Here is a 25,780-nt window from a genome sequence, read left to right as displayed (position 1 = left end):
GGAGCAAAGCAACAAAGAAGAGCAAACACAAGACGGCAGCAGCACACACAAAAAAAGTACAAAGATAAAACGAGAATCACATCGTAAATGGTAAATGCAATTCGCGTATTTTATGACGCGCAGTTTTGATGGCGCAAAAGTGCTACCCATCTAGAGCCACCTCCATGGCCAAGTCCGCATCCGCATCCCCTTCGATCCCCCGTCTCATCCGAAGCAGAAACAATGGCTGGGTGAGCTCGTGGAACTGGTGGAGCTGGTCGAGGATGATAGTGATGGCGGTGGCTTATGGTTGATGGCGCGTATGGTTGGCCAAAGTGGGCTGAACAATAATGAGAGACAAGCAAAATAATAAAATAAATAACGAAGAACAATTCAATTATTTTGGGGGCGATGTTAAAAGCCAACGCAATCGCGGCACAAAGGGCGGTGGCTCAAACAGTGCTCCGTCTTGGCTAATGATGATGCATTATGGCTGGATTTGTGCCGGGTTATTGCCACAATGCCACTCTCGAAGCCAAAAAGCTGGTTCCCAGCTTCCCATTGAACTAGACAAGCATTGAGCTTATAATAATACAGCTGATAGACAAGAGGCCCCTAAACTAGAATTCAATTTCAGGCGAAATCTCATTCCCCCAAGGATTCCGGCTAAACTTTGGGTTCAGCCGCAGATGTAAAGTAGTGAAATACCGAAATACAGGTTAAATTGGAAAGACTAATTATGTATCTTACTTTGGACAATTCAAAAAACAAATGCTTCAACCGGATTTTAAGAACCACAATATATTTAAAAAGCAAGAATGCTATAGTCGAGTTTCTTGACTATCAGATACCCGTTACTCAGCTAGTGGAAGTGCGAGCGAGAAATTTCAAAATTTGTTTTGGCGTATCGATAGAAATTATTTAGAAAAATTTACAAATTTCAAAAAAATTACCGATAATCTAGTATACCCACCTACTATACCAGTAACGATTATAATAAAGTTAAAGTTCTTGGAAAAGGTTATAGTTAAAAAGTGTTGAAATATATAAAATGAGAATCCCTTACAATAAATGTATAATTTTAAATGGCGTGACATGTGTAAGAATGTGTAATAATATTATCGTTACCAACAACAGTATCATCCTTTGTAATCCATTAAGTAACTATCACAAGTATGATAACCAATTCAACCCCTGGCACTTCCAAGCACCAAATATTTACATCGACTCTTTATTGCGAATTATTGTTGAGTGCGCTAAGGCCCTAATGATACTGTTTCCCATATAAATGCAGTTCAACCAAATCCCGATGGCCACCCTGCACCAATTATCTGGCGAGCCTCGACCCGGGCGCAGCTGGAGGCCCCGGGTTTCCATATCAAATATAGAAAATATGGCCAGGTTTTAATTGAGATCGGATCGGTCCAAACAAAGGCGGTGCGCTGCATGTAAATGCAATTTAATTGTAATCCAATTTGTTGCCAACGCAACGGGCAGCCAAACGAGAAACAGTAGCGCTGATATACCTGGGATAACGGCGTTAGATCGGCTTAAGATATGCGCGATTGCTACTGCGCTGCACCCTTCCCTTGCCGCTTTTCCCGACCCGATTTTCCCTGGGCTGCGCGCAGTTTCCCTACTCTCCCCTGGCCCAACCGCATTTGCATCGCAGGCACTTACACAAAGGAATTATTACTGCAATTAAAATGGTCAAGCAATGGGACTCGACTTCGTGCTCCTGAGTCGCCCGGCGCCAGTCTGAGCCCAATTCGCCCAGATTCCAGCAATTATGTGCTCAACTTTAGTTAGCTGCAGATGGATATGGCCAGATATAGCCAGATATAGTCGGAGATAGTCGCAAGTAGTCGCTCTCCCCTGCGAAAAGTGCAATTAGGGGCGTGCTGCCTGTTGGCCAAACAAATGCTGTTCACTTGAGGGCTCCGAGGATCGAAAAAATGAAATCAAATGCATATGTTTATTCCGAACCCTAGTAGCCCCGATCCGTGAGATTTTTATCAATCATCTACGGTCCTCCACGACTTGTAATCAGGCGTAAAATTAAGGGCAAACAAGGAGCAAATCAAAGTGGTTGAAGGCCTCGCGTCACGTGCGCGCACTGCAAAGGATACAGAACACACTGAAAAAAAACTCGTATATCCACAGAATGAAAAGCAGAACTTAAAGAGAAGTTAGTAAGTAGGTGCTTTTTCTAGTCGTTCTGAATGAATTTCTTTCGATTCCTTTCGAAAATATGGAACCACTTGGGCAACAAGCCTGTTCTACTTATAAGTCCAAAAAGGTATAGATACATTTATCTAGATTCTGTAAAATGCGGCAAGTAATAATATAAGACCGTAATACAATTTTGAAGATGTATGGTATCTTTTAAAAATAAAGCTTAATTGTGTCTGAATTGATCTCAGTGCAGCAGGGGTAAACAAATAGTTGTAACAAGGCATTTACTCACTTTATGGTTTCTGACAGGCCGTGATTCCAGCTATTTGCCTCACATGCAAATAGTCACATAGCGAGCACCCCGATGCGGAAGCTAGTTTCGGTGGGCTCACGCTCACCCCTTGCCAGGACCTCGTCCTGAGCCTGGTCCTCGACGTCCTCCCCATCCTCGAGCCGTTAATAAAGTTGCTCAAGTGTAGTCGAGAGGCATATGCTCGGGCGGGAAGTGGAAGGGTTCTTGGCGAAGCTTGAGAGTGCGTGCGTGTCTGGCTTTTGTTACGTCACACAGGATTAGGCATAATGAAGTGTTTTAATGCGTTTAGGCTCACACACACATACACAGACACAGGAGCCCGGGAACTCAGGAGCCCAGTAACACGGCGAATGGCTGAAATAGCCGGGGTGTAATTAAATTGTAAACATTTTACGGCTTGATATGCTTCAATTATAATAAGCGACTTTTTTCCACGGGAGTGGTGATAAATTGCTATATCGGTTTAATTTCAGATAAATATAATTACTTAATCAAATACTTACGGATATTAACTTTAAAACCAGAGTAAAATTCAACCCATGGCATTTAATAAACACATGTACACTATAATAAGCAGATAAAAAATGCAAAACAGATAAATTCTATTTAAGTTAAAATCTACAATACTGGCATTGAGGACACTTAAGAGACAAGAAAATGTAATTTGAATAAAATGCTTTTAATTTGCTTATCTCCAAACTGTTTTATTACCTGTTTATCCCTTCGTTAAGTAAGATTTCCCAACATTTCCATTTCACTGGTACTAACTTCTGTGAACTTTATCCTTTTTTCCCGTGAGTTTTCCAATTGTTTTCCTGTGTGTTATTCTTTTTTACACCTTAATGCATTTGAAACTTGATTTCATTTATTTTCGGACACACTCGTTTTGAATTGTGGCCCTGTTGGGGAAGGGGTGAGGGGAACGGGGTTCAGGGAAAAACCATTAAAGAAATTACATGTTGTTGCCGGCAGCTCCTGTCCGCAGGATGGATGGTTGGATGGCTGGATGGCTGGAAGGATGGATGGATGGATGAGTGCCGAGGGTGTTGGGATCGAAGCAGAAGGATGTGCCGCTGGAGCGCAGGACAGGTGGGGTAAATGCAATCGCATTGATGTTTAAAAAGCGACGACTATGGCGCTTAAATGTCTGGAAATGGGCGTTTACATACGGTCGCTTCAGTGGGGGGCGGTGGGAGGTGGGCGTGGCTGGGCAGGCGCTCGTTTTGTGGGCTAAAAACATCAAACATCAAAGTGATTGAATTGTTGCTATTGCTTTGAAAATAAAAAAAAAACGTCGAGGGGATGGGACGCTTACTTGCGACGAGAGGGTCAAACAATTTTCACATGTAAATTAAATTAAAATTGCCAGCGTTTGCAGCTGAAAATGGTGGAAATGAGTTGAGTTTTAGTGCTTTGATTACGCCCCTCCTAAAAAGAGAAAAAATACTTAGGATGTACGTATCAATAATTAAATTGTACCTCTATTGAACAACGGGTAATTTGACATGTTTTTTAACTTGTACTAATTTAAAAGTTCTTGAAGCTTAACAACTAATTCCTTTCTGACAATTATTAAATAATACAAATTATTTTTTTTCGTTAGTTATATACCCTTAAGCTATATAAAGAATATATGATCAGGATCACTAGTTGAGTTACTGGTTTGTACAAACCTTTCGTCCATGCCCACAATTTTTACAAATATTAGTACTTTTGTTAAATTTACAATATTTCTTCCATCAATACGCCGAAAATATGTTTAGAATCAAGTATCTAAAAGTAAAGGAGACTATAGCGATATCTCTTGTTATTAATTTCTAATTTCCCTTAATTTACGGCTAATCAAATGCTCGACTTATTTATTTGTCGTGTATAATATCTTTTTGCAATTACCGCCGGACTTAAGTGGCAAATGCATTTTAGCTGTTTGCAACCGACACATCGATGGCACATAACTCTCCATTGCAATAAATACAAATTAACCGGGTCGAGAGAAGCCCCATTGGCAGCCAAGTGCAGCCCACTTTTCTGTTTGTTTACCAACAATTGCCATTAAAATTTAAACCACAGCAATTATTATTAATGGTCGAGCCAGATCTTTTTATAAATGTATTCAAATTGGCGCAATAATGAGAGAATGGATTCCGCGGCAGTTCATGCGGCTATAATGGCACAAGGGAATGGCAGTAATTTGAACGCTATTTTAATGGATAATGTTAGAGAAGTCGTTAGCAAATTCCATAAATAATAACTTTGTTTATTATTTACTACAAAGTATATCAATCATATATCAAATGTAGGAACGAAACTCAAGACACTCAATAGCAATACCTATTATCCTTTGTGGAAGGGGCAGGTGGGACGAAGATTCTTTCAACGGATGCGAGTTCTCACGCCTTTTGTGCGATTTTTTGTCCCTGCCACTTTCTTAATTAGCTGGCGAACATCTCGAATTTCCAAAATCACAAAAGTGTTAAAAAAGAACATCAGGACAAGGCGGGGAATTGCAAGGCGATGAAGATGGCGTAGGATATGGAGTGGTGATGCGACTGATACGAATCACATTATCCAGATTTGCATCAGGATTACGCGTTGCCCCGAACAGGAGCACTCGGCACCTCGGCACCTCGCCACCTCGTCGCATCCTAAGCCCCGGCATTGTGACGATTGTCGCAAATCAAGATCCTGCCAATCTGGGCCAGCAGCACTCGAGATGGTTACAAAGACCTAAGCAGATTTGTGCTAATATGACGGCATCTGTTTGACAATGAGAGTGCGAGGGACAAGATACGAGTTCCCTAAAGCAAATGAAAAGGGACGGCGAGGTGCGTGTGAATGTCGGCAACGCCTTCATAGAATGCCCCAAATCTGCGCATCCTGGCCAGATCCTTCGCGAGCGGCACACGAGCACTGGGCCTCAAGTGCTCAAGTGTTTGTTTAAATTATGCAAATCTGCGCAAATCCTGCGGGCGGGCTACCATCCGACAAATAGCGATGCGAGTCCCGGATCCGAAATGGTCTGGACCTTCGCAGACAAAGCGACGTGCACTTTTAATTGGTAAAAGTAGTCCAACTGTCTGGGAATTAGTGCACGGCCAAGGATTTGCTAAGCGTGCTCGGGGAGTTCCTGGAAATCCCAGCTATACACACACTTTCGGAACTCCTTGCCAATCTGCCCGTAATTACTTAGCGCTGCCTTTTAACGGAGCCCACGACGCCTCTGCCGAGGCTCCCACTCATAAACAAGTTAACGACCAAGTGCACTGAAAGAAACCGAGGGGCGAAACTAAGCTAAAAATATATTACTTAAGTTGGACGTCATATTTCAAATAGATATATAGCTATATTTCAAATGTAAAGATATATTTCAAGCGAAAAATTATATGAATTATGTAGTAACCTTTCCCAAAAGTACATAAAATACAATGTTTTTACATTTTTTGTGTGCCTCTGATATAGAGTAATGTGTAAAATTGTATTGTTATTAGCTAGGCAATCCAGGCTAGTTTTTTAAAAAAATATATAAATATCTCAGGCAGCATACATTTAGTTAATACGCATTTTTCCCGTGTGTTTTTGGGGAATATAAAGGGAATGTGGAGTCGGAAGAGTGGTAGCCACTTGGAGCGCGTAATTTGCGCCAAATTACAGATGAAAAGCAGCGAAAATTGTAAAAAGCGAGGTGGGGAGTTGGGGGGTTGGGGGCAGGGCGCCACCCATGCCAGGGGATGCGAAATGGGGGAGGCGAGCGTAATCGCAAACATGGGAATTGACTAATTGCGGGAAAGCAAGAGAGTCGAGCGCCATTGGTGGATATGGGCTTGGATTTGGGAATGGACATGGACATGGAAATGGAAAAGGGAACGGACCGGGAACTAGGTGTGTGGGCGTTTTGGCATCCGTCAGATGTTTTGCCAACTTCAGGCAAGATATGCAAAAATATTTGAGGACAGGCATGTATCTTGCTTTATTGTTTCGACATCCCTATACGAACGCGGCGGCATCGAGCTGGATACAAAAGTATCTAGATCGGGCATTGTAGCCGGGAAAAGACAAAACCAAACCCTCCTCGAGGAGGGAGAGAATCCAAAGCCTGGGCAACTGAGCCGCTTTCGGGCATTTAGTGGATTAACGAGCGGCGAACAAAACGCATGTAGTGCAAATAGTTGGTTGGTTCGACGGGTAAGAGGCTCATTACCATTGTGCGGCGTGTGCAGTACGTGGTAAATATTTTGCTACACTTTCCATTATCCATGGCCGGCCTTATTCCACCGTGGACAATGCACAAAGGACACGGCAGAACAACAAGATGGACTTCTGAGGGGTATGCGGCTTCCGAGGGATGTGGGGCGGCGGTTTCTAATATAATCAGAGCTGCACATGTGAAGAGATGATCAGAAGCCGTATCTCTGTTTATCTCTGATCGTCAAGGCAGTTTTTCAGCAAGGATTATATGCAGCTTGAGGGCGAAGTATAAAAAACACCTTTATAGTGGAAAACTAATGAAATCAGTTAAAAGTTTTTTAAGAATCGCATTATTTATTTTAAAACATCATTCATCCCATATAAAGGGCTTTTAAAGATTATTAAAGATCAGTGATAGGAATTTGAAAAAATGATTTAAATAACGCGCCACATAATTATCGATAGGCGAAATCGATAATTGTCAGGCCAGTTTTCTGCGTATTTTGAGCTTTAAACGAAGCTGGTTACACCTGCTGTCAAGTTTGTTTTCACTTTTTTTAGGAAAAGTTCTGCCGGCTCCACGTCGAATTCTGACTTAAAATAAGCCTTATAAAACGTGATCTATTAGAACAAGATGTCTTTCGTAGGACGCTCACTGATTCGCAACGTAAGTTGATTGACAGACGGAGAGATTTACGAAAACATGCCACAGCGATTACGTAATTGTCTGAACCCGCGTTCCAATGCGGAATCTAATATATCATGCATTTCAGGTGCCGCTGATGGGCAAGGCCATCCTGAGTCAGCAGAAACAGATTGCCGCCCGCCTCCTGCATCAAAGTGAGTTGAGATCCCCAACATTTAAGCCCCATAAGCAGACAAACAGTTTGCACGTAAGATTCTAGTTCATAGCGATCTGGGATCAGAGTGATAACTGATAATCAATCAGTGTCACTTGGCAAATTTCACAATTTAAAAATCCCTAAATCAAACCATTTTTTATACTTTTACAGCCGCTCCTTTGGCTGCAGTCCGCGTCCAGCATCCCGCTCCCGATTTCAAGGGTCTGGCTGTGGTGGACAACAGCTTCCAGGAGGTGAAGCTGGAAGACTACAGGGGAAAGTACCTGGTGCTGTTCTTCTACCCACTGGATTTGTGAGTAAACTGAACTTTCCATCGGACGGTATTCCCTAATCTGCGATCCCATTCACAGCACATTCGTTTGCCCCACTGAAATCGTTGCATTTAGCGAGAGGATCAAGGAGTTCCATGACATCAATACCGAGGTTCTGGGTGTTTCCGTGGACTCCCACTTCAGCCATCTCACCTGGTGCAATGTCGACCGCAAGAGCGGCGGAGTGGGCCAGCTCAAGTACCCGCTCCTTTCCGATTTGACCAAGAAGATCTCTGCCGACTACGATGTCTTGCTGGACAAGGAGGGCATCTCGCTGCGCGGCACCTTCATCATCGACCCCAACGGCATCCTGCGCCAGTACTCCATCAACGACCTGCCCGTGGGCCGATCCGTCGACGAGGTTCTGCGCCTGATCAAAGCCTTCCAGTTCGTCGAACAGCACGGAGAAGTCTGCCCGGCCAACTGGAACCCTAAGTCGAATCCGGCTACCATTAAGCCCGATGTGGAGGAGTCCAAAAAGTACTTCAGCAAGCACGGCTAGAGGATCATTGATTATTTCTTAAACACCCAAAACATTCACTACACCAAGACTCGAAGAATAAAGAGGATAAAGATTGAAATTTCTTGCAGTACAATTTAAAAACAAAAACTCTAGGCATCGCACTAATTTAGCAGAAGTCTATCAAGGAAATTATGTCTAATAAATCGTATTTTTGTATTTCAGACAGGTGTGGAACAGAATGTTGAATTAAGTATTTAATTGGCCAAAGTCATCTTCACATATGAATTACAAGGCTTAGCAGAGTAGTAAAATGGCCGACTTAGTGTTTATTAGAATTAAAAACTATTTAATTCCGTCCTTTATTTGAAGCATCGTAAATACAAATTAGTTTTGTAGGTTTGTCTCGATTATCGTTTATGGTGAAAGCGAATATAGTGGTCGGGGATTAACATTACATTCATAATTGGTTGCAGGGACAGTCTCACAGGTTCGAGCACTATCGTAGGAGCAGCTGAGTGCTCTCGTGATCGATCTTATAAGATCGGAAAGCTCAAGCGGATGGCGGTGGAGGTGGCGGCGGCTGCGACAGGCTCAAGGCTGGTGGCGGCGGGGCGCAGGGCGGAGGTGGAGGCGGCGCATAGCCGCCGCCCCAGCCACTGTAAGCGCCTCCACCCCACGGCGGCATGGGCGGGGCACTGGTGCCAGGTGGCGGCGGGATTAGCGCTGGCAAGGTGCCCGGTATAGGTGGATTCAGCGGTTCTGTAGCCGGCGGCGGAGGCTGCGGTGCGCTCATCCACGGCATCAGCGGCGGTGGCATCGGAGGCGGTACTTGGGCGCCCGGCGGTGCTGGCACATAGGCCGCCATAGCGTGCTCCATGCCAAGGCTCATGCCGTGATCCATCGCTGCCAAACCGTGACCGTGCTGGTCCAATCCCATACCGTGCTCCATGCCCATGCCATGATCGTGCGCCGCCGCTCCCCATCCGCCCAGGTCGCGCTGGTGATCTCGCGACGAGGAGCTCGGTGGAGACTGGATGGCCTGCATCTGGGAGGGCTTTTTGTCAAAAATGCTATAGCTGGCCCGGTGCAACTGGGGTCCATTACTGGCCGGCGGATCGGGCTTGGCAGAAGCAGATGGCGGCGGTGGTCCTTCTCCCAATTCGGCCATCAAACTCATATACTCCTCGTCAATCTTAGCCTGGGTATCCTCGCAGGCCATGCCAGGTGCTCCGGATCCTGGGCGCTTGTTACGGCAATCCTTGGTCAAATGACCGGTACCGCCACATGAAGTGCACACTATAGTATTCGTGATGATCGGCTTATCCGGACATTGCCAGGACTTGTGGTCCGTTGAGCCGCACGTACAGCGTTGGATATCGTTCTCTCGAAGGGTTCCATTCAGTTGAGCCAGTTCTCGCAACTGCATTCTACGGAGATCGTTGTGGCCCTCGGGCACTTCGATACCCTGACGAATGACGTCTTTGATTTTGTCCACTGCCTTGCGCACCGCCTCCGGATTGGGGGCGGTAATAAAGGCATGCAGTGGCTCATCCTCGCCCGGCAACGGTTGGCCATCCTTTCGCCCCACTTTGCCCTCCTTCACCGATCCCTTGCCGCGAATTATGATCTTGGCGCCCGTATCCTTCTCCATAGCCTTGAGCGTGTTGCCTCGCGGCCCGATGAGCAAGCCCACAAAATTGATGTCAGGATGCTGCTCTTGTGGAATCAGCACTTTGTCGCTGACGCGAGTCACTGGCGGTCTAAAAAACATCAAGATTCAATTAGACATTGTCCGAAACATGGCCATAAAGCGAAATATAAGCACCACTTACTTGTAATCCGCTGGTGGCTTGAACTCGGGGTTGACCGTCTGCATTTTGACGATCAGTTGATGACGCTGTTCCTCCAGTCGTTTCCTGTAGCGGAACTCACGGGTGTTCAACCGCTTGCCATCAGAGCTATAAATGGGCTCCGGCGAGGGCGATCTGTGGACGAGAAGAGCAGAGGGAAGAGGCGACTTTGGTGAGACTGATCTTGAGCTTCTAGGCGGCAGGATGCTATTGGCGCTAGACTTATTGATCTTAACGTACGTACTAACTAGTAACTTTAATCGAATATGCTGTAAGTTGCAAATCAAATTCATTAATCAAGTTCATTCATTAGCATTAGCAGAAAAGAATTATTTGCTGGGGAATTAAGAAAAGAAGAATTTTGATTAATTCGTTCGATTCGGTAGCTGTATCTATTTCGTTTCTGTTTCTGTCGCACCCTGAGTTTCTTTGCGAGGAACCCAAACTACCGGGACGCTTAGTGGAAGAAAAGAAGAGTTGACATTAATGAAGATGTAGAATCTATTCCGGTTATCTTCAGGCTCTTACTTATTTGTTGCCCCTTTGGTTGGTATCATTCAATCGATCACTGATATGATCGCTGTCTCTAGAAACCCTTGAAGAGTATTATTAGTTAAAATAGTTATTTTTATAAACAAGTTAACTACGAAACCCAGCTCATACGGTTAGCCTCCAGACAGCCTTTTCAGTCTTTTCCCTTTTTTCGACTCCAAGCAGGAGTTTAACTTCGGTTTAACTAGTTAGGGCTTACACGGAAGTGTACAAAACTTTATAACTTTAAATTCAAGTAATGTTAAATACAGTAAATATCGGTTTCTAGGTATTATTCATTGGTAAGCTTCTATATAGACCATATTTTTCAATTAATTGCCTTTCAAAGACGTGTTAACCGACTTTTACTGTACCAACAACGGAATTGAGAGTGATACAACACTCAACGGATCTTAAATGGTAAAAGAGATACATGTGAAACCGGAATCAATGGCATGCCACAGTGAAACCTGTTGGACTCATGGGCTCATCCTTCCGGACCAGAATCCGTCACTTTGGGGGTCGATATTGCTGCAGTGGGTGGCTGGAAACGTTCATTGGCCTCACACGGATGAGACCTTTGATTGAGAGACTCAGTGGGGGAGAGAGAACTGTATCAAACCTTTCTTCCGGATTTTGCGTGATGCCCAGGTCGCCGGTTCGCAGCTTGCGGCTAATCTCCTCGATTTGAAATTGAACTGCAATTAGAAGGCGTTAGAAAAGAAGGAAGAAAATCGAGCGCAACCTCGACATTAGTAAACGTCACATGTTGTTTTTCTAGAGAATTGGAGAGATATCAATTAAAGGGGGGGTGAAGTAATATTGTGGCTATTGAGACTTGAATCGCTTAGTGTGTCCGCTTCTAAACTAACTGAAAATGCTGTGAGCGTTACAATTGAGTTAATTCATTAATTAATTAAGTGGGGGTTTAATTTGATTAGTTAAAATGCGCATTAACCTCTGCAAAAATAAATAAAAGCTTAACAGCCATATAAATGCTCTGTATGCGAATTGGATTTGGAATGCAACTCATGTCGTATCGTAACGTTTGTGTGCCACGCCGGAATCCCTTCAAAAAGAGAACGAGAGATTATTATATGATGCTCAATGCCCTTTGTTGATTTCAGATTTATGTTTGGTTTACGATATCTGCGGCAGCTGCACGTCCCCAGCGTCTGACTCTGAAGTGTGGCTTTCTGTCTGTATTCATCCTTAATAGTTTGTCATTAAACTTAGAGCTAGTTGTAGATCTTATAAGCTAACTTAGTTGCGGGATCAGCTGCGATCAGCAGAGATTTGGTGCATGGTATTACCTAGGTAGGCCTCCTGCTGTGCTGGGTCCAGGGTGGAGGGCAGAATTGTGGGCATTCCGGGAATGAAGGTCTTGTCGTTTTCACTACCACCCCAGCGGGACTTGCGCTTCCTCTTCCGCTCGGCAGCGCTGTCCGCTGAAAAGGTAACACCAATTAATAAAATGTGCATGGGAAAGCCGAAGGAAGTACATTTCTACTCCATTTTAGTACCAACCTGAGTTATCGAATGCCCCATTGCTGGTGGAGTCGTTGCTGTTCTGGTTGTTAAAGAACGAAGCGAATCCTTTGTTGCCTCCGGCACTGCCCATTAGCTCCTGGATGGTCTGGGTAAGGTCAAACCGCGGCTCACGTCCTTCCTCCCTGATGGTTTCCAATCCTTGCTGTCGGTCGAACAGTGATGGAATTCTGGGTTGCTCGTGATCCTGGTTTAGCGAGTTTCGACTGTTAGATGTGTCGAAGGGGTTCACGTGTGTGCGTTCCCGGCTGCTCCTCTGCGAAGGCTGTTCTCGTTGATCTCTCTGACCGCCTCGATCATTGCGCCGGCGTTCATAGCTGCGACTGCGTGAGCGTCGTCGACGACTACGGTCATAATCATCGCGGCCACCCCGCGAGCTACTGCGCCTGGAGCGGGAGTCGCGATCTCTGTCCCGCTTCCGGTCCCGATCCCTGCTGCGCGATCGCTTCCTACGTCTGTCCCCGTCGTCGTAATTGCGCGACTTGCTGCGATGCGAGCGGGAATCCCGGTCGCGGTCGCGTTCTCGGTCACGATCACGGTCGCCGCGTTCGTCTCGACGGCGACTGTCGCGGTCCCTGCTGTCTCTGTCCCTGCAAAGTTGAGAGGAGGTTATTATGTGCCACAGATAAGTATGCTATGATGTAGGTCGAAAAAACCAAAGTCATAAAGCACTAAAAGTCGCGTGGCTCTGATCCTGCAACCTATTTTTTTTATATAAGAACATAGTACAAAAATGTGTACACCGGAAGAGGGGGTGAAATGGGTAGAAGGTAAAAAAGCAGGGGTATCAAAATAGTTCTCCTTGCATAACACGCACCTCTTCTTCCTGTCCTTGTCACGATCCTTGTCCTTGTCCTTGTCCTTTTCCTTGTCTCTGTCCTTGTCCCGCCCACGATCCCTGGAACGGGAGCGCTCCTTATCAGTGCTTTTGCCGCTGCCTCCGTTGGCAGAGGCGCCGACTGCGGCCGAGACTTCTCGGGACGCCGCCAACGAAAGTAAGTCCGGCGGCGTGTCGCTCATGCTTTCTTCACCACCTGCACACTAACAACTCACAGACTGTAGCCACGCGAAGTTAAATAGCTCCGAACACGCTTTAAAAAGTAAAAACCAATTTTTCAGTATGCGGCGTTGCGTGTGAAAATTTTTGTGGCAAGGAACGAAACGAAAATGGCGACGTGGTACAGTGTTGGAAAAGGCATGCCATTAGGGATGAGCAGCGGTAACTGTGATGTCTCGGCAAACGGTACTAATTAGTTCGGTACTAATTAGTTAATTAATTAAATTAATTTATTTAATGTATTAGCTATTTTATTTAAAAAACGCTTAAAATATAATAACTAATTTGGGCATCGAATATATGCAATTTAATTGGTTTCATTATAACATTTTCAAAATAAAGCCTCTTTCTTTATCTACGCCTTATATCGTTATTGTTAAATATTAGCTATTTTATTTAAAAAACGCTTAAAATGTAATAACTAATTTGGGCATCGAATATATGCAATTTAATTGGTTTCATTATAACATTTTCAAAATAAAGCCTCTTTCTTTATCTACGCCTTATATCGTTATTGTTAAAAGGACTTTTTTGAAACATCTCAGTGGTATAAAACATATCAAACTTTGATATCAATATTAATCGACAATATCTGCGCTTGCATTTACCTTGCATTTGTATTAATAAAATGTCCTTTTATATATATGTTTATATTCATAAACAGATAAATATGGTTATACAGTCATAGCACGACTTGAATCTGATCCCACTACCATTAGCCGTGACTATTCCCAGGATTAGTCAACACTGATTGCGGCTCTTTGTGACGCGCTAGTACGTTATTGGGTTGCACGTGTGAGGTGTTTTGTTTTGCTCCATGAACTCGGTGTAATTTATCCGTAAAACGCGATATAAAACAATGGTGGCCAAGGGAAAGAAGGCCAGCGCCGATGCCGTATACGCCAAAAAGACGATCAAGTCGTCCAATCCCTTCGACAACTCGACGGCCCAGTCGAGCAAGCGGGGCAATCCCTTCGATGTGCACGTGAACAAGGAGAAGTTCAAGATTCTGGGGAGGATCTGCAAGCATGACAGGGGAATGCCGGGCGTGTCGCGGGCCAAGGCCCTCCAAAAAAGAGCCCAAACATTAGGTCAGCAGTTCGCCGTGAAGCACAAGACCAATCGCTTCAAGGATAACCGAATTGGCAAGCACTTGAGTGGCGATCAGCTAACCGAGTCCGTGATGAATGCCCGCTACCTGGCCGAAAAAATGTCCCAGGTGCGATCCAACCAGAAAGCGGAGAAGTTCAACCTCAACGACGACGAACTACTGACGCACAGGGGACAAACTCTGGAAGAGATCGAACAGTATAGGGACGAGCGGTCCGACGACGAGGAGCTAGACGACGAGGCATTAGACGGTATGCGCAAATGTTTCTACCTTAAAACCCTCAACTAACTAACATATCCTTTCAGCGGACTTTACTGCTGCTGCTCATTTCGGCGGAGAGGGAGACTCTGCCCAAGATCGGCAGGCGGCCATCGACGAGATGATCGTTGAGCAAAAACGCCGAAAGAACGAAATCGCCAAAGAGAAGGACGAGGTGTATGATCTCACGGAGAAACTGGATGCCAACTATAAGCTCCTACTGCCGCTAGTGGCCAAAGCTACAAAGGATGAGCAGGACGCCAAGCCCCCGCCAGATGCCTACGACAAACTGCTGAAGGAGATGATTTTCGAGCCGCGCGGCAGTGTTGCGGATAAACTAATCAATCCCGACGAGCTGGCCAAGCAGGAGGCCGCCCGTCTGGAGAAGCTCGAGAACGAGCGGCTACGTCGAATGCGAGCAGATGGTGAGGAAGATGAGGAGGCCTCCATTGCCAAGCCCAAGCACCGATCTGCAGATGACCTGGACGATGGCTATTTCTTGGCTGGCGAAGATGACGAGGGAGATGATACACTCGCTTACGATTTGGACGGCAATCTTGGCACGCATCTTAATGGAAAGAAGGAGCCTAAGGCGAAAGAAAACGAAAATGAAGACGATGGAGAGGAAGGGGATGAGGAGGAAGATGAGGACTCGGATGAGGAGAGCGATTCAGAGATCGACAATCTGAGCGATCTTAAGGAATCTGAAAGTGAGTCCGAGCAAGAAGAAGCTCCTAAGGCTAGCAAAATGAAAGCGAAAAAGTCAGCGAACACAATTCCCGCCTCCTTGGACACGAGTATACCGTTTACCATCAAGATGCCCAAGACCTACGAGGACTTCACGCAGCTCCTCTCCAAGCATGCTACTGTACAGAAGGCGATCATTATCGAAAGAATCATAAAATGCAATCATCCCAAACTGGAAGGTGTTAATCGTGAGAACGTGGTCAAGTTGTACTCATTTCTGCTGCAATATCTGAAGGATTTGTTTGAGGATGCCAACGAGCAAGACATACGCGAACACTTCCAATTGCTATCAAAGCTCATGCCCCACTTATATGAATTAACGCAACTGAATCCAGAACGCATGTCCAATACATTACTGGAGGTGATCAAAGAGAAGTACGGAGAGTTCAGGAAAAATCACAAGATGTATGCTTCACTAGAGACTTTGGTGTACTTCAAACTAGTGGCCAACTTGTACTCGACTTCCGATTTCCGCCATCCGGTGGTCACTCCATGCTTCATTTTCATGCAACACATCCTGTCCAGATCACGGGTGCGGACGCGACAGGAAATATCTATGGGCTTGTTCCTGGTCACCGTAGTCTTAGAGTTCGTGTCCCAATCCAAGAGACTGGTTCCAGCCGTCTTCAATTTCCTGCAGGGTATTGTACACATGTCCATACCCAAGAGGGATGTGGAACAGTTGGAGATCACGCCGCCCTTTGAGCGCGATGGTCCATTGAGCAAGCTGCTGGCACTCCCAGCTAACACGGAGTGCACGAAGTTGGAGCCCCAACAACTGCAGCCTGTGGATTTGGTCACCCAGACGATCACTCCAGATTTCAAAGTGCGAGCACTGGATACATCTCTCCTGCTAATCAAGGAAGCTCTCCAGTTGGTGGAAGAGCATGTGGGTGCCTGCTACCTGGCTCAACCCTTCCTGAGATTACTCTCCCGCCTTCCACTGAAGTCCTACCCAGATCATGTGCATCTGCACCACAAGGAAGCCACCGAACTGGCGGAGAAGCTGGCTGCGCAGAAAATGAAACCTCTGGCTCCAGCGGCAAAGAAGCCCAAGGCTCTTAGGCTGCTGGAACCCCGATTCGAGGCGGTGTACGATGACAAACGGCGCCCCAAGATGTCCAAGGCCAAGGAAGAGCGGGCCAAGCTGCTGCACAAGATCAAGCGCGAGAAGAAGGGTGCCATTCGAGAAATTCGCCGAGATACCGCCTTCGTCCAGGAGCTTAAGCTCAAACAGACCCTGCAAAGGTTTGTGTTCATCATTTGGTGGACAACCGCTCTTTTCTAAACTATGGCTCTTATTTTTACAGTGACAAGGAGCGCCACGAGAAGGTTAAGCGCATTTACCAGGAGGCCTCCGTGCAACAGGGCGAGCTCAATGAGCTGGCCCGGGCCAAAAAGAAGAAGAAGTTCTAGGCTTGATTTTGAATTAGTTATTTTTAGCTAGACTATAAACAAGCTGAGAGTAAACAATATAGCAGTGTTGCCTATATTTTAGTATCACATAATCAACCTTCAAAATTTGTATAGTCATGCAAATCCACTAACCAACATTATGCACAGGGTGGTCGATTTGAAATATTTCATAATTTTTTGTAAAAAATCCCTTAACATTCTTGTACTTTGGAAGAATTAGAGAAACAAAATACGTTACCAAGATCTAGACAGGCTGCTGCATATAGGAAACATTTAAAGACCTATAGCTACTATTAGTTTATTAACAAAATTGACCCACCCCAATGTACGTATGTGTATAAGCCTATGTGCCTAAGCCGTCTTTCCCGAGATTTGCCGGCACCGCAGCGTCGCCTGTTCCACCGCTCCGGACACAGCTGCCCGAAAACCTGCAATCGACACCAAAGGTTGAATTGGAGGCGATAAGCTAGCGCGTCATCGGCGTCATCATGACATCTTACCTGACAGCTCAAGTTGTCTGAGCGCCGCAGCTGTCGATCCCGCCGGGCTTGTGACGCCATCCTTGAGTTGCCCGGGATGCATACCACTATCCCGCACCATGTGACCTGCGCCCAGGACTGTTTGGGATGCCAGGCGATAGGCCAGATCCCTGGGCATTCCCATGTGAACGGCACCATCCGCCAAGGCCTCAATCATCACGAACACGTAGGCCGGTCCACTTCCGCTCAGAGCAGTAACCACATCCAACTGGGACTCATCCACCGGCTCACAAGTGCCCACGGACTGCAGCAGTTTCTGCGTGATCTCCGCATCTGCATCGGTGGCCTTGGATCCACGAACAAAAACAGAGCAGCCAGAACACACCACTGCTGGCAGATTCGGCATCACACGGATCACACGAGCCTGTGGAGATAAACTGGTCTCGATGGTGGACAGAGTGATGCCCATGGCCACGGAAAGGAATAGCTTGCCGGAGCTCAGTGGCTGGATCTCCGACAAAACCGAGGGAACCACTTGGGGTTTCACGGACACGAAGACCACATCCGATTGCTGCACAACGGGTGCATTCTTGACCACTGTTTCCACGCCTAGGGATTGGAAGGACTGCAGCGAGAGCTTATCTGCCGGATGAACGCTGGCTATCAGGGTATTGGGTTTGGCCAGGCCTAGGAATTTAAGTAGGAAATTTGGCGGTTCAATGATGAAATTTTAGTGCAACATATACTACGTATTGAATATCCAATGTGTCTTATCTTTGTCTCGCAGAAACTGTGTCAGACTGCAAAGGTATGAGTGGATCCATAAACTTTCTCACCTGCGGCTAGGAAACCCTTAGCCAAGGCCTTGGCCATATTCCCGCCTCCCAGGAACCCGATCTTTCCGATTGCCGACATTATTTAATGGGGTAATTACGCGGACTGCGAGTACTGCACTTTCCGCTGGTGGAACGGCAACTGTGTGCCCGCCGCCGGCGATGACCAAAAACAGACGGGAGGATTGATAAGAACTCTGGCTCGGCCAACCCCCCTCCGAATCCCATGCGATGTGTGAACAACAAACCCAGCTATCTGTGCTTATCAGGGAGGTTCCTATGTGTGGGTTTAGCGATCGGGAGCGGGTCAGAATAATAATAAATACTGAGAACTTTTCACACATTTTAAATATAGAAAGCATTAGGCTATTAAAAATAGTGTTTTACAACCGAATTATATTGGAATTAAAACAGTAATTAAAATTCACCGTAGGTACTAAGTTTTTCACAAATGCATAAATTACAACCGAACATTTGAAGTGAAGCTTGAAGCTTCAAGACTTGAGTTTATATAAAAGACTATCTAATTTCTATTTTAAAATATAGTTTATATATTGCTGATATTTTTGCCGCCATTTTATGTCCTTATCAGTTGGCACAACTGCTATTCACAACTCATTCACCCATTAATCGGCGTGACGAAGTCCAAATTAACGTCATCATTATGCCGATGCCCTGTAATCCCAGTAATCGTCCGCTGATCCACTTTCGTATTTTGGTTTCCCATAAAAACAAGCTTGTTTTACTGTTTGGCAATGCTTGCTTACCAAGCTGCAAAAACATTCCGCACTTTAAAAGATAACGATCGTTATCAATGTGAGTGCGATAACAGCAGAGGCGAAACATGTATATTTATAAAGGGCTACTATAGAGAATTGAGAATGTCTACTGGAAATTTAGCTTATACTTAACCTGACAACCAAAAAAGTTACTAATTTACTTTACAAAATATTGCCATAGGGATTCTGAGATCCCATACCCAGATTCGTTGAAAAGTATGTCACCTGTTAAGTCCACCTGTTGTTTTCGACCCTATAAGTACCCCAAGCTACCTCGCACTGGAACATGCTGAGTGATGGGTATCTGTTAGTCGCGAAACTAGACTAAAGTTAAGAGCGTAAGCGTCAGCTCCCAGGGGGTCCATGGTGCGATATCCGGGCTCCAGGATGCTATATCTGTAACTCTTTCGCGCTTCACTATGCGAGTGATCTTTTTGTTTCACCTTTTTTCAAAGAATTGTTTAAATTTGAAAAGTTGTTAATTAGCGGATACATCCACCACTCCGATCTAATTTTAATTTTTATTGAATTTTCTCACCACGTGGTGAGGAAGACACCTTAATCTCTGGTAACACTGAATTGGGATGAAACTAGTTTCCGCATATGGTACCACTAACATCTTCATGCCAAAATAAAAGAGTAAATTGCAATATTGCCAGCGCCAGAATCCGAATAAGTAACCTCACAAGTGATTAATGCGGATTAGGCGATTCCACTGCAGCAGAGTAAGCCCGTGGCAACATTAAATACACCAAAGTCCAGCCCCAGTTGTGCACCGCACGTGTGTGTGTGTGTGCTTGTGCGGGTGTTGGGTTGCGTGCGCCTGTGTGTGTGCGTTGTTTTCTCACACAATTTCACTGCAATTTAAAAAAATCAACAAAAGCGCAGTAACAGCAGCAACAACAATTAGGAAACGCACTTGTTACCGAGGTTGGGTGCCTGTACTAGAAAAGCAAACAATAAACAATCGAGCTGGCGAGACTGGAAGCCATCGCATGATAAACAAACCGAGCAAGAACCTTCGACAGCTCCGAAATTCTGGAGGACGGTACGTATTGATATTTATGCGGCCAGATACGAGCCTAATTGATTTGCAAATTATTCCACAGGGCCACGTCGCTATCTTATCTGATACACCGAGAGAAAACCCAGTAGGCCAGTCGCGTTCGATCGTCGTCCACAGCTCAGACTCCTCGTTTCGATTTTCCAACTCGGGCACTAGTACTTTAGTTCGTTAAAAATTAGCCAAACCAAAACAACACCATGTCCTCGTCGTCGGCGTCCGGCGGCCGGAAGCAACCCACTGCCGTGTCGCGCATGAAGCAGGACTATATGCGCCTCAAGCGGGATCCACTGCCGTACATCACCGCCGAGCCGCTGCCCAACAACATTCTCGAGTGGCACTACTGCGTCAAGGGACCGGAGGACTCGCCTTACTACGGCGGCTACTATCATGGCACACTGCTCTTTCCGCGCGAGTTCCCATTCAAGCCGCCATCCATCTACATGCTGACGCCGAACGGGCGCTTCAAGACCAACACCAGACTGTGCTTGAGCATATCAGGTGAGTGGGAAGCCCCGGCAGTTCCTTATCAATTGGGAATCGAATCCGTCTTAAGAAAACTGGAAGTAACCACAGCTAGAAATAAAGCAGAATGGTTGTCACGGTTGTAGTGCATTACAAAAGGGAAATCTCACATTAAAAGCAACTTCAGGCTTAAAAAGACCATTATATTATCCCAAATTGTCTATGTAACATAACATTATTAATGTGTATTGTAATACGAATATTTAAGACTTGCAAACGTAAACACCATACTTATTCTCACTATTTGACTTTCAGATTTTCATCCGGACACTTGGAACCCCACTTGGTGCGTGGGCACCATTCTCACTGGTCTGCTGAGCTTCATGGTGAGTTTTTGCGAATACTTGACCATGCATTTGAATAAACCAATCTGAAATACTGCACAGCTGGAGAGCACGCCCACACTTGGGTCCATCGTGTCATCGAACTACGACAAGCAAATGTTTGCTCAAAAATCGCTAGCATTTAACCTGCGCAATACCAATTTTTGTGAGCTGTTTCCGGAGATCGTCGACGAGATCAAACAGCGGCTGCAGGGAACACAGGCGGCAGCTGCTTTGTGCGGAACCCCTGCAAACGGAGTGAAGCGTTCCAACGGACTGGCCAACGGAGCGACCCCGGCAAATGCGGATGGCAATCTGGCGGCGGGAGGTTCGGCCAATCCACAGAATGAAGCGGACGCAATCGATGGCGGGGCGGCGGGTCAGGCGGACTCGGCAAGCGGCGGGGCAGCGGCGGTGCAGAATAGTGCACGGAACTCCTATCTCAATTGGCAGTCCGTCTATTCAAACCTGGTGATCATTATCTGCTTTGCAATTTTTGCCCTCATTGTTAATTACGTGATCAAGAACCTAAATCAGGAATAGAATTACCGACACAGCCTCTATATTTATATACAAATATAGTTACACATCCGTATGCGTGTGCATATTTAATCTAGTTTACTCTTAATAGTCTTCGTGGATTCTATGCCGCATGAGAAGTATTTACAGACCCCGCTTGATCCAAAAACTACCGCACCAGACCCCTGGCATCCATTCCCACGATTCCCACGATTGCTGACTTAGTCTGAAATTATCGGCATTAAATATTAGAAACACAAGAACACACATTTCTGAACTCGATTTGTGAAATTTATAAATTGTTTTGTTATGTATTCATTACTATTAACGCCTAGTTTAATGCTACGTGAATAAAGCCAGAAATATGTTTGTAAATGAATAAAGAAGAACAGCAACATTTGAGCTCGTGTACAAATTAGCCAACTTACATGTGCGTTTCCTGCTTATAACATGGATCTTCATTTTCAGCCGCCACAAATTGCCTGGTGTTGATTCAACTTCTATAATAAGTTGTAATTTGTAGTTGGCTTTTCGCTGGCTAAGCGGCTTAAGTGTGAAGCAAAGTCCGCTGGCAGTCGACTATAATTTTTCCTCACACTTGGTGAGCATGGCCAAATCCAATAAACTGATGCCTGGGTGGCCAACAATGTTTCACATTTAAACCGCTTACATTGTTGGCCGTCTTAAGCCGAAATTACACACATGACGCTTATTACTGTAGTGGGTAGTGGGCGTTGCGGACCAAGTTCTTTGGTTTCAGTGAATTATTGTTCCAACAACAAGTCCTGCAAGAAAAACTACCCAGAGAAATAATACCACGATTTATTCAAAACTCGGAAAAATGCACTTTTCATTTTTATAGGCTGTATCCGTTTAGTAGATATATTTTGTGGATTACAATAAAATTTGAACTTTTATTTTCTGTACAACAACAAATTTGTATAGTGTGGAGGTGGAGTCTTGAATTATTAGAAATTTCATGAAAGGAAAATTCGATTATGCAGCAGCCGCGCAAACTCCTTTAAAATAAAAGGACACGGCGACGACTTTGTTTTGCACAGAAAGCTTTTTTCGCCAGACGCTGAAGTTGATAATTTAACTAACGTAAATTTCAAGTTCAGGCAGCATGGCAAAGTTTTCGACTGCGGCTGGCACTCGCAACTTTTCAAATTCGGTTGTTTGTTTTATGAACTTGCAACAGTTTAAGCCAATTTCGGCTGCACAGAGGGAGAAAACCAGCAGAAGACACACAACATTAAATGATATCCCGGATGGCCAGGATAACCGAGACATTTCTGCTCCTGTCATCGAGTATTTTTATGCGGGGTGCCGATGGGCGGGGATTTCGAAATCGCTTGTGCTTTTTGCTCGAAATTTATTTTGAGTACCCACCAGTATGGCGACTGGAGTCCAAGTCCAAACTGTCTCCTGCACTTCCGCTTTATCCTTTTGATGCTCGGGCGGATGTGCAATTTTTGCTCATTTGTTCTTGGCATTTATAAGCTTCAGCAGCCCGAAAAGAGGTCACTGGTGTCGGAGCCCCAAGGAGTTCATTGTTCGCCGTCGAGCTCAAATCCCCAAAATGTGCCAGGCTTAAATGTCCAACAAATAGCTGCAGGACATTAGTTGACGGCAATGAATGTCGATGCTCCCGGGCTAAGCGGCTTATCCACAGCAAATATAAATATGCGCGGGTAAGCTTCTGAAAACAAAACATAAATGGAGTGGTCAAAGGCTATTCGATGCGATGGCCACAATGGGAAGTCGGCCCACTGGGCTATAAAAGTAATGGCCAAAACAAACGCGAGTGCCCACGGCCAAGACGACCGGCCAGATAAATAAATGTAAATAAATAAAAACAACAAATGCCATAATCATTAAGTACGCCTCATTGGCAGACATGTGCCCCGAAGTTTCCTGGCCATCTGGAACTGCCTTTATGCGTTCGGCTCTGCACCGAAGAAAAAGCATACATATAAGAACAAAAAACTGAGCAATTCCTACGGAGATTCCATAAATGCATATAATAAATCTAAACAAAATTATATTTGTATTTAATGTGTGTTATCTTTTTAGGGGATATTTATAAAAAGAAATCATTACTTGTTGAAATGTAGTTAGATAAATATAAATGTAGATTTATATTTCAGTTAAAATATATTTGAAAATAAGATTTAGATTCTTTCTACAAAAAAAACTTAAATGAAGGCACTAAGCTGTAACACTTCTCCTGGAGTATAAAATGTTCATAAGTTAAAAAGTTATTAATTAAAGTATATCGTACCAAGTTGTTCATCATTTTTCTCAGTGTGATGTGACTTGACCACCCAGGGGTCGTAAATGTTACACATCCGCACACAGAAAACACACACAAACGCAGGCCAATACGCATATAAATGAAATGTTTGTTAAATTATGTGGGCAATATACGTTTATGCCTGTGTCAGTGTGCGCAATAAACGATAAAGCATAAACTTAATATGCAAAGGCCACGCGAAAATAGCAACAGCCGAAATGTATGCTATGTTTTCCCTTTCGCGTGTGTGCGCGTGTGTGGGTGTGCGCGGGCATGAGAGCATTCTCTTTATCAATGCATAAACAAATGGACATCAGCTGCGAGTTATGGCAGGATTGGCAGGGCGAAAGGGTAAGTGGGGTTGGCCGGAGAAAGGACCTTATAAGCCTGGCGAAATTTATAAAAAAGGTCCAGGGATGGAGGGAAAATCAAGCTGAATTTGGAAGTATTCTGTAAATTGTAAATTGTGTAGAAAAACTTTCTCAGCTTAGCACCTATGATTTATTATTATTATTTTTATTTATTGGCAAATTTTACTAACGAAGATTTGATTATATTAAACACAAATTTGTGAGCACAAATGGAACAACCAATTTGTAAAAGCCTCATTTCCATAATTACATTTTATGTGTTACAGTTGGGCCTATAATCAATTCGAATTATTTAGGTGCTCGCTGGCCATTGAGTAAATAATCATATTATAGTATTGTTTTTAGAGCTTTTGCAAATCTAAAAAATGTACATTCCAACATACGTTCATATCTAGGCTTACAGTTCGATCAGCCATAAAAGAAGATATCCTGCACGATTATTCTGCTTGAACATTTGCATAAATCGATAAATGATTGTGGGCATGGGCACTCCAAGTGGTCACATGTGTACTCATGTGCCGAAAGGATGAGCAGTGGTAGGGATGGTCAATTGGAGGGCTGGACAATCGTTAATTCATCCTGTCAACGGTCTGGAGCTCGTTAACTGGCGGAAGAAGTGCACTTGGTCGCTAATCTATGGCCCCTCGATGAGCTTTATGGACTGGATGTGTCCTGCTCCATCATCATCAGGTCGAGTATCATTGCTGGGGCGCATTGTGCTGCAAATTGTAAATTGCAAAATTTGCAGGACGATTCTAATGCGGCTGATGCGTAGAGGACTGAGGAAAAAGTTTACTCACCACTCAACCGCAGCACCATAAATTTCAATTAGTGCGGATGCATTTGGGCATTTGCATGTGCCAATTTTGAATTATGAACTCGGGATTTGGCCAACCGACTAATTGCTGATTGAGTTGCGCTTGGGACTGGATTGGGTTTGGCATTGGTCTTTTCCCGGTTTAGTGGATCTACCAATCAATGTCTAATTGTTGACTGGGACGAGAGGCAATTAGGTCATTCTGTTGGCTGAAGTTTTGGGGAACGAAGCAGCAGAGTGCCTAAATTTGCAAGTCTAGGGTGTGTGCACAGGGATCGGAGTCAGGAGTCCATGGGATTCATGCCTTTAACAAGAGATTGAATTATGGCTACTGTTATCATTTTGCAAGGGTCGGTGGATGGGTGGAAAATGTATGAGTAATCAAAGGAAGGGATTGCTTAGCGACCTTGATGTGAAATACATCTATATGGCTTAATTATTTTATAAAACGTTAACATAATCAGTTCCCAGCTTTGGAATTTGTTCCTTTTCCTAACTAGTGTCACATTTCGTCAAAATGTTTATTAAAATTATTAAAAATAAATCTAAATATTAAAGGAAAAATCTTTGTTCTTCAGTTTTCCATGCATACATTTTCTTCCCATTCCAAAATAATTTCTCGCTGTGTGCTGCTGCTCATCGCCTGCTGTCAGTGTCGAGTTGCTGCTGTCCTAACTCCAACAAATTATGAGCACAATAAAAGTGGCAACGGGAACAAGAACGAGTGCGACTACACGAGCGGCAACAACAGATGCAGCACGCGACACTTACACAAGTGGCAGCCATTTCCGGCCAGCAGATGCTCCACATCCACATCTACTTTCAGTCCTAGTTACTGCAGGGCAGTTCCTGCTCCTTCTGCCTTCTGCCTTCCTTCTTCCAGCTCCTGTTCCTACTTTTGCTGCTGGGCGGACTTTAAGCCTCGAGTGCTGGTGCTTACTTGTTGTTTTTATGGCCATGTGTGAGGC

General features: G+C 44.8%; 5 protein-coding genes across 5 annotated transcripts; 3 read left to right on the top strand and 2 right to left on the bottom strand.

Annotated features, from left to right (window-relative positions):
• The first annotated feature begins 7,138 nt into the window (after positions 1 to 7,138).
• On the top strand, positions 7,139 to 8,407 carry LOC6552240 (peroxiredoxin-2). The gene is made up of 4 exons (XM_001979716.3): positions 7,139 to 7,319; positions 7,426 to 7,492; positions 7,666 to 7,807; positions 7,866 to 8,407. Exons 1-4 carry the CDS (start codon positions 7,287 to 7,289, stop codon positions 8,326 to 8,328), a joined length of 705 nt encoding a protein of 234 aa, XP_001979752.1. The 5' UTR covers positions 7,139 to 7,286; the 3' UTR covers positions 8,329 to 8,407.
• Positions 8,408 to 8,608: 201 nt separating this feature from the next.
• Positions 8,609 to 13,445, bottom strand: LOC26526521 (splicing factor 1). Its single transcript, XM_026977939.1, has 6 exons — positions 13,036 to 13,445; positions 12,198 to 12,808; positions 11,984 to 12,118; positions 11,293 to 11,368; positions 10,122 to 10,274; positions 8,609 to 10,049 (listed from the first exon to the last, which is right to left on the bottom strand). The coding sequence occupies exons 1-6, from the start codon at positions 13,236 to 13,238 to the stop codon at positions 8,840 to 8,842; spliced, it is 2,388 nt and encodes a 795-aa protein (XP_026833740.1). The 5' UTR covers positions 13,239 to 13,445; the 3' UTR covers positions 8,609 to 8,839.
• A 555-nt stretch (positions 13,446 to 14,000) lies between these two features.
• On the top strand, positions 14,001 to 17,048 carry LOC6552241 (nucleolar protein 14 homolog). The gene is made up of 3 exons (XM_001979717.3): positions 14,001 to 14,636; positions 14,692 to 16,639; positions 16,702 to 17,048. Exons 1-3 carry the CDS (start codon positions 14,135 to 14,137, stop codon positions 16,805 to 16,807), a joined length of 2,556 nt encoding a protein of 851 aa, XP_001979753.1. The 5' UTR covers positions 14,001 to 14,134; the 3' UTR covers positions 16,808 to 17,048.
• Positions 17,049 to 17,089: 41 nt separating this feature from the next.
• Positions 17,090 to 18,597, bottom strand: LOC6552242 (pyrroline-5-carboxylate reductase 3). Its single transcript, XM_001979718.3, has 3 exons — positions 18,123 to 18,597; positions 17,308 to 17,973; positions 17,090 to 17,235 (listed from the first exon to the last, which is right to left on the bottom strand). Exons 1-3 carry the CDS (start codon positions 18,199 to 18,201, stop codon positions 17,159 to 17,161), a joined length of 822 nt encoding a protein of 273 aa, XP_001979754.1. The 5' UTR covers positions 18,202 to 18,597; the 3' UTR covers positions 17,090 to 17,158.
• An 850-nt stretch (positions 18,598 to 19,447) lies between these two features.
• On the top strand, positions 19,448 to 21,755 carry LOC6552243 (ubiquitin-conjugating enzyme E2 J2). The gene is made up of 4 exons (XM_001979719.3): positions 19,448 to 19,946; positions 20,008 to 20,462; positions 20,742 to 20,812; positions 20,873 to 21,755. The coding sequence occupies exons 2-4, from the start codon at positions 20,162 to 20,164 to the stop codon at positions 21,350 to 21,352; spliced, it is 852 nt and encodes a 283-aa protein (XP_001979755.1). The 5' UTR covers positions 19,448 to 19,946; positions 20,008 to 20,161; the 3' UTR covers positions 21,353 to 21,755.
• Positions 21,756 to 25,780: the final 4,025 nt, after the last annotated feature.

The sequence above is a fragment of the Drosophila erecta genome, unplaced genomic scaffold (assembly GCF_003286155.1).
Source record: "Drosophila erecta strain 14021-0224.00,06,07 unplaced genomic scaffold, DereRS2 tig00000000-arrow-pilon, whole genome shotgun sequence".
In the NCBI taxonomy this organism is placed as follows: Eukaryota; Metazoa; Arthropoda; class Insecta; order Diptera; family Drosophilidae; genus Drosophila; species Drosophila erecta.
This window is presented reverse-complemented; position numbering and strand designations above follow the sequence as displayed.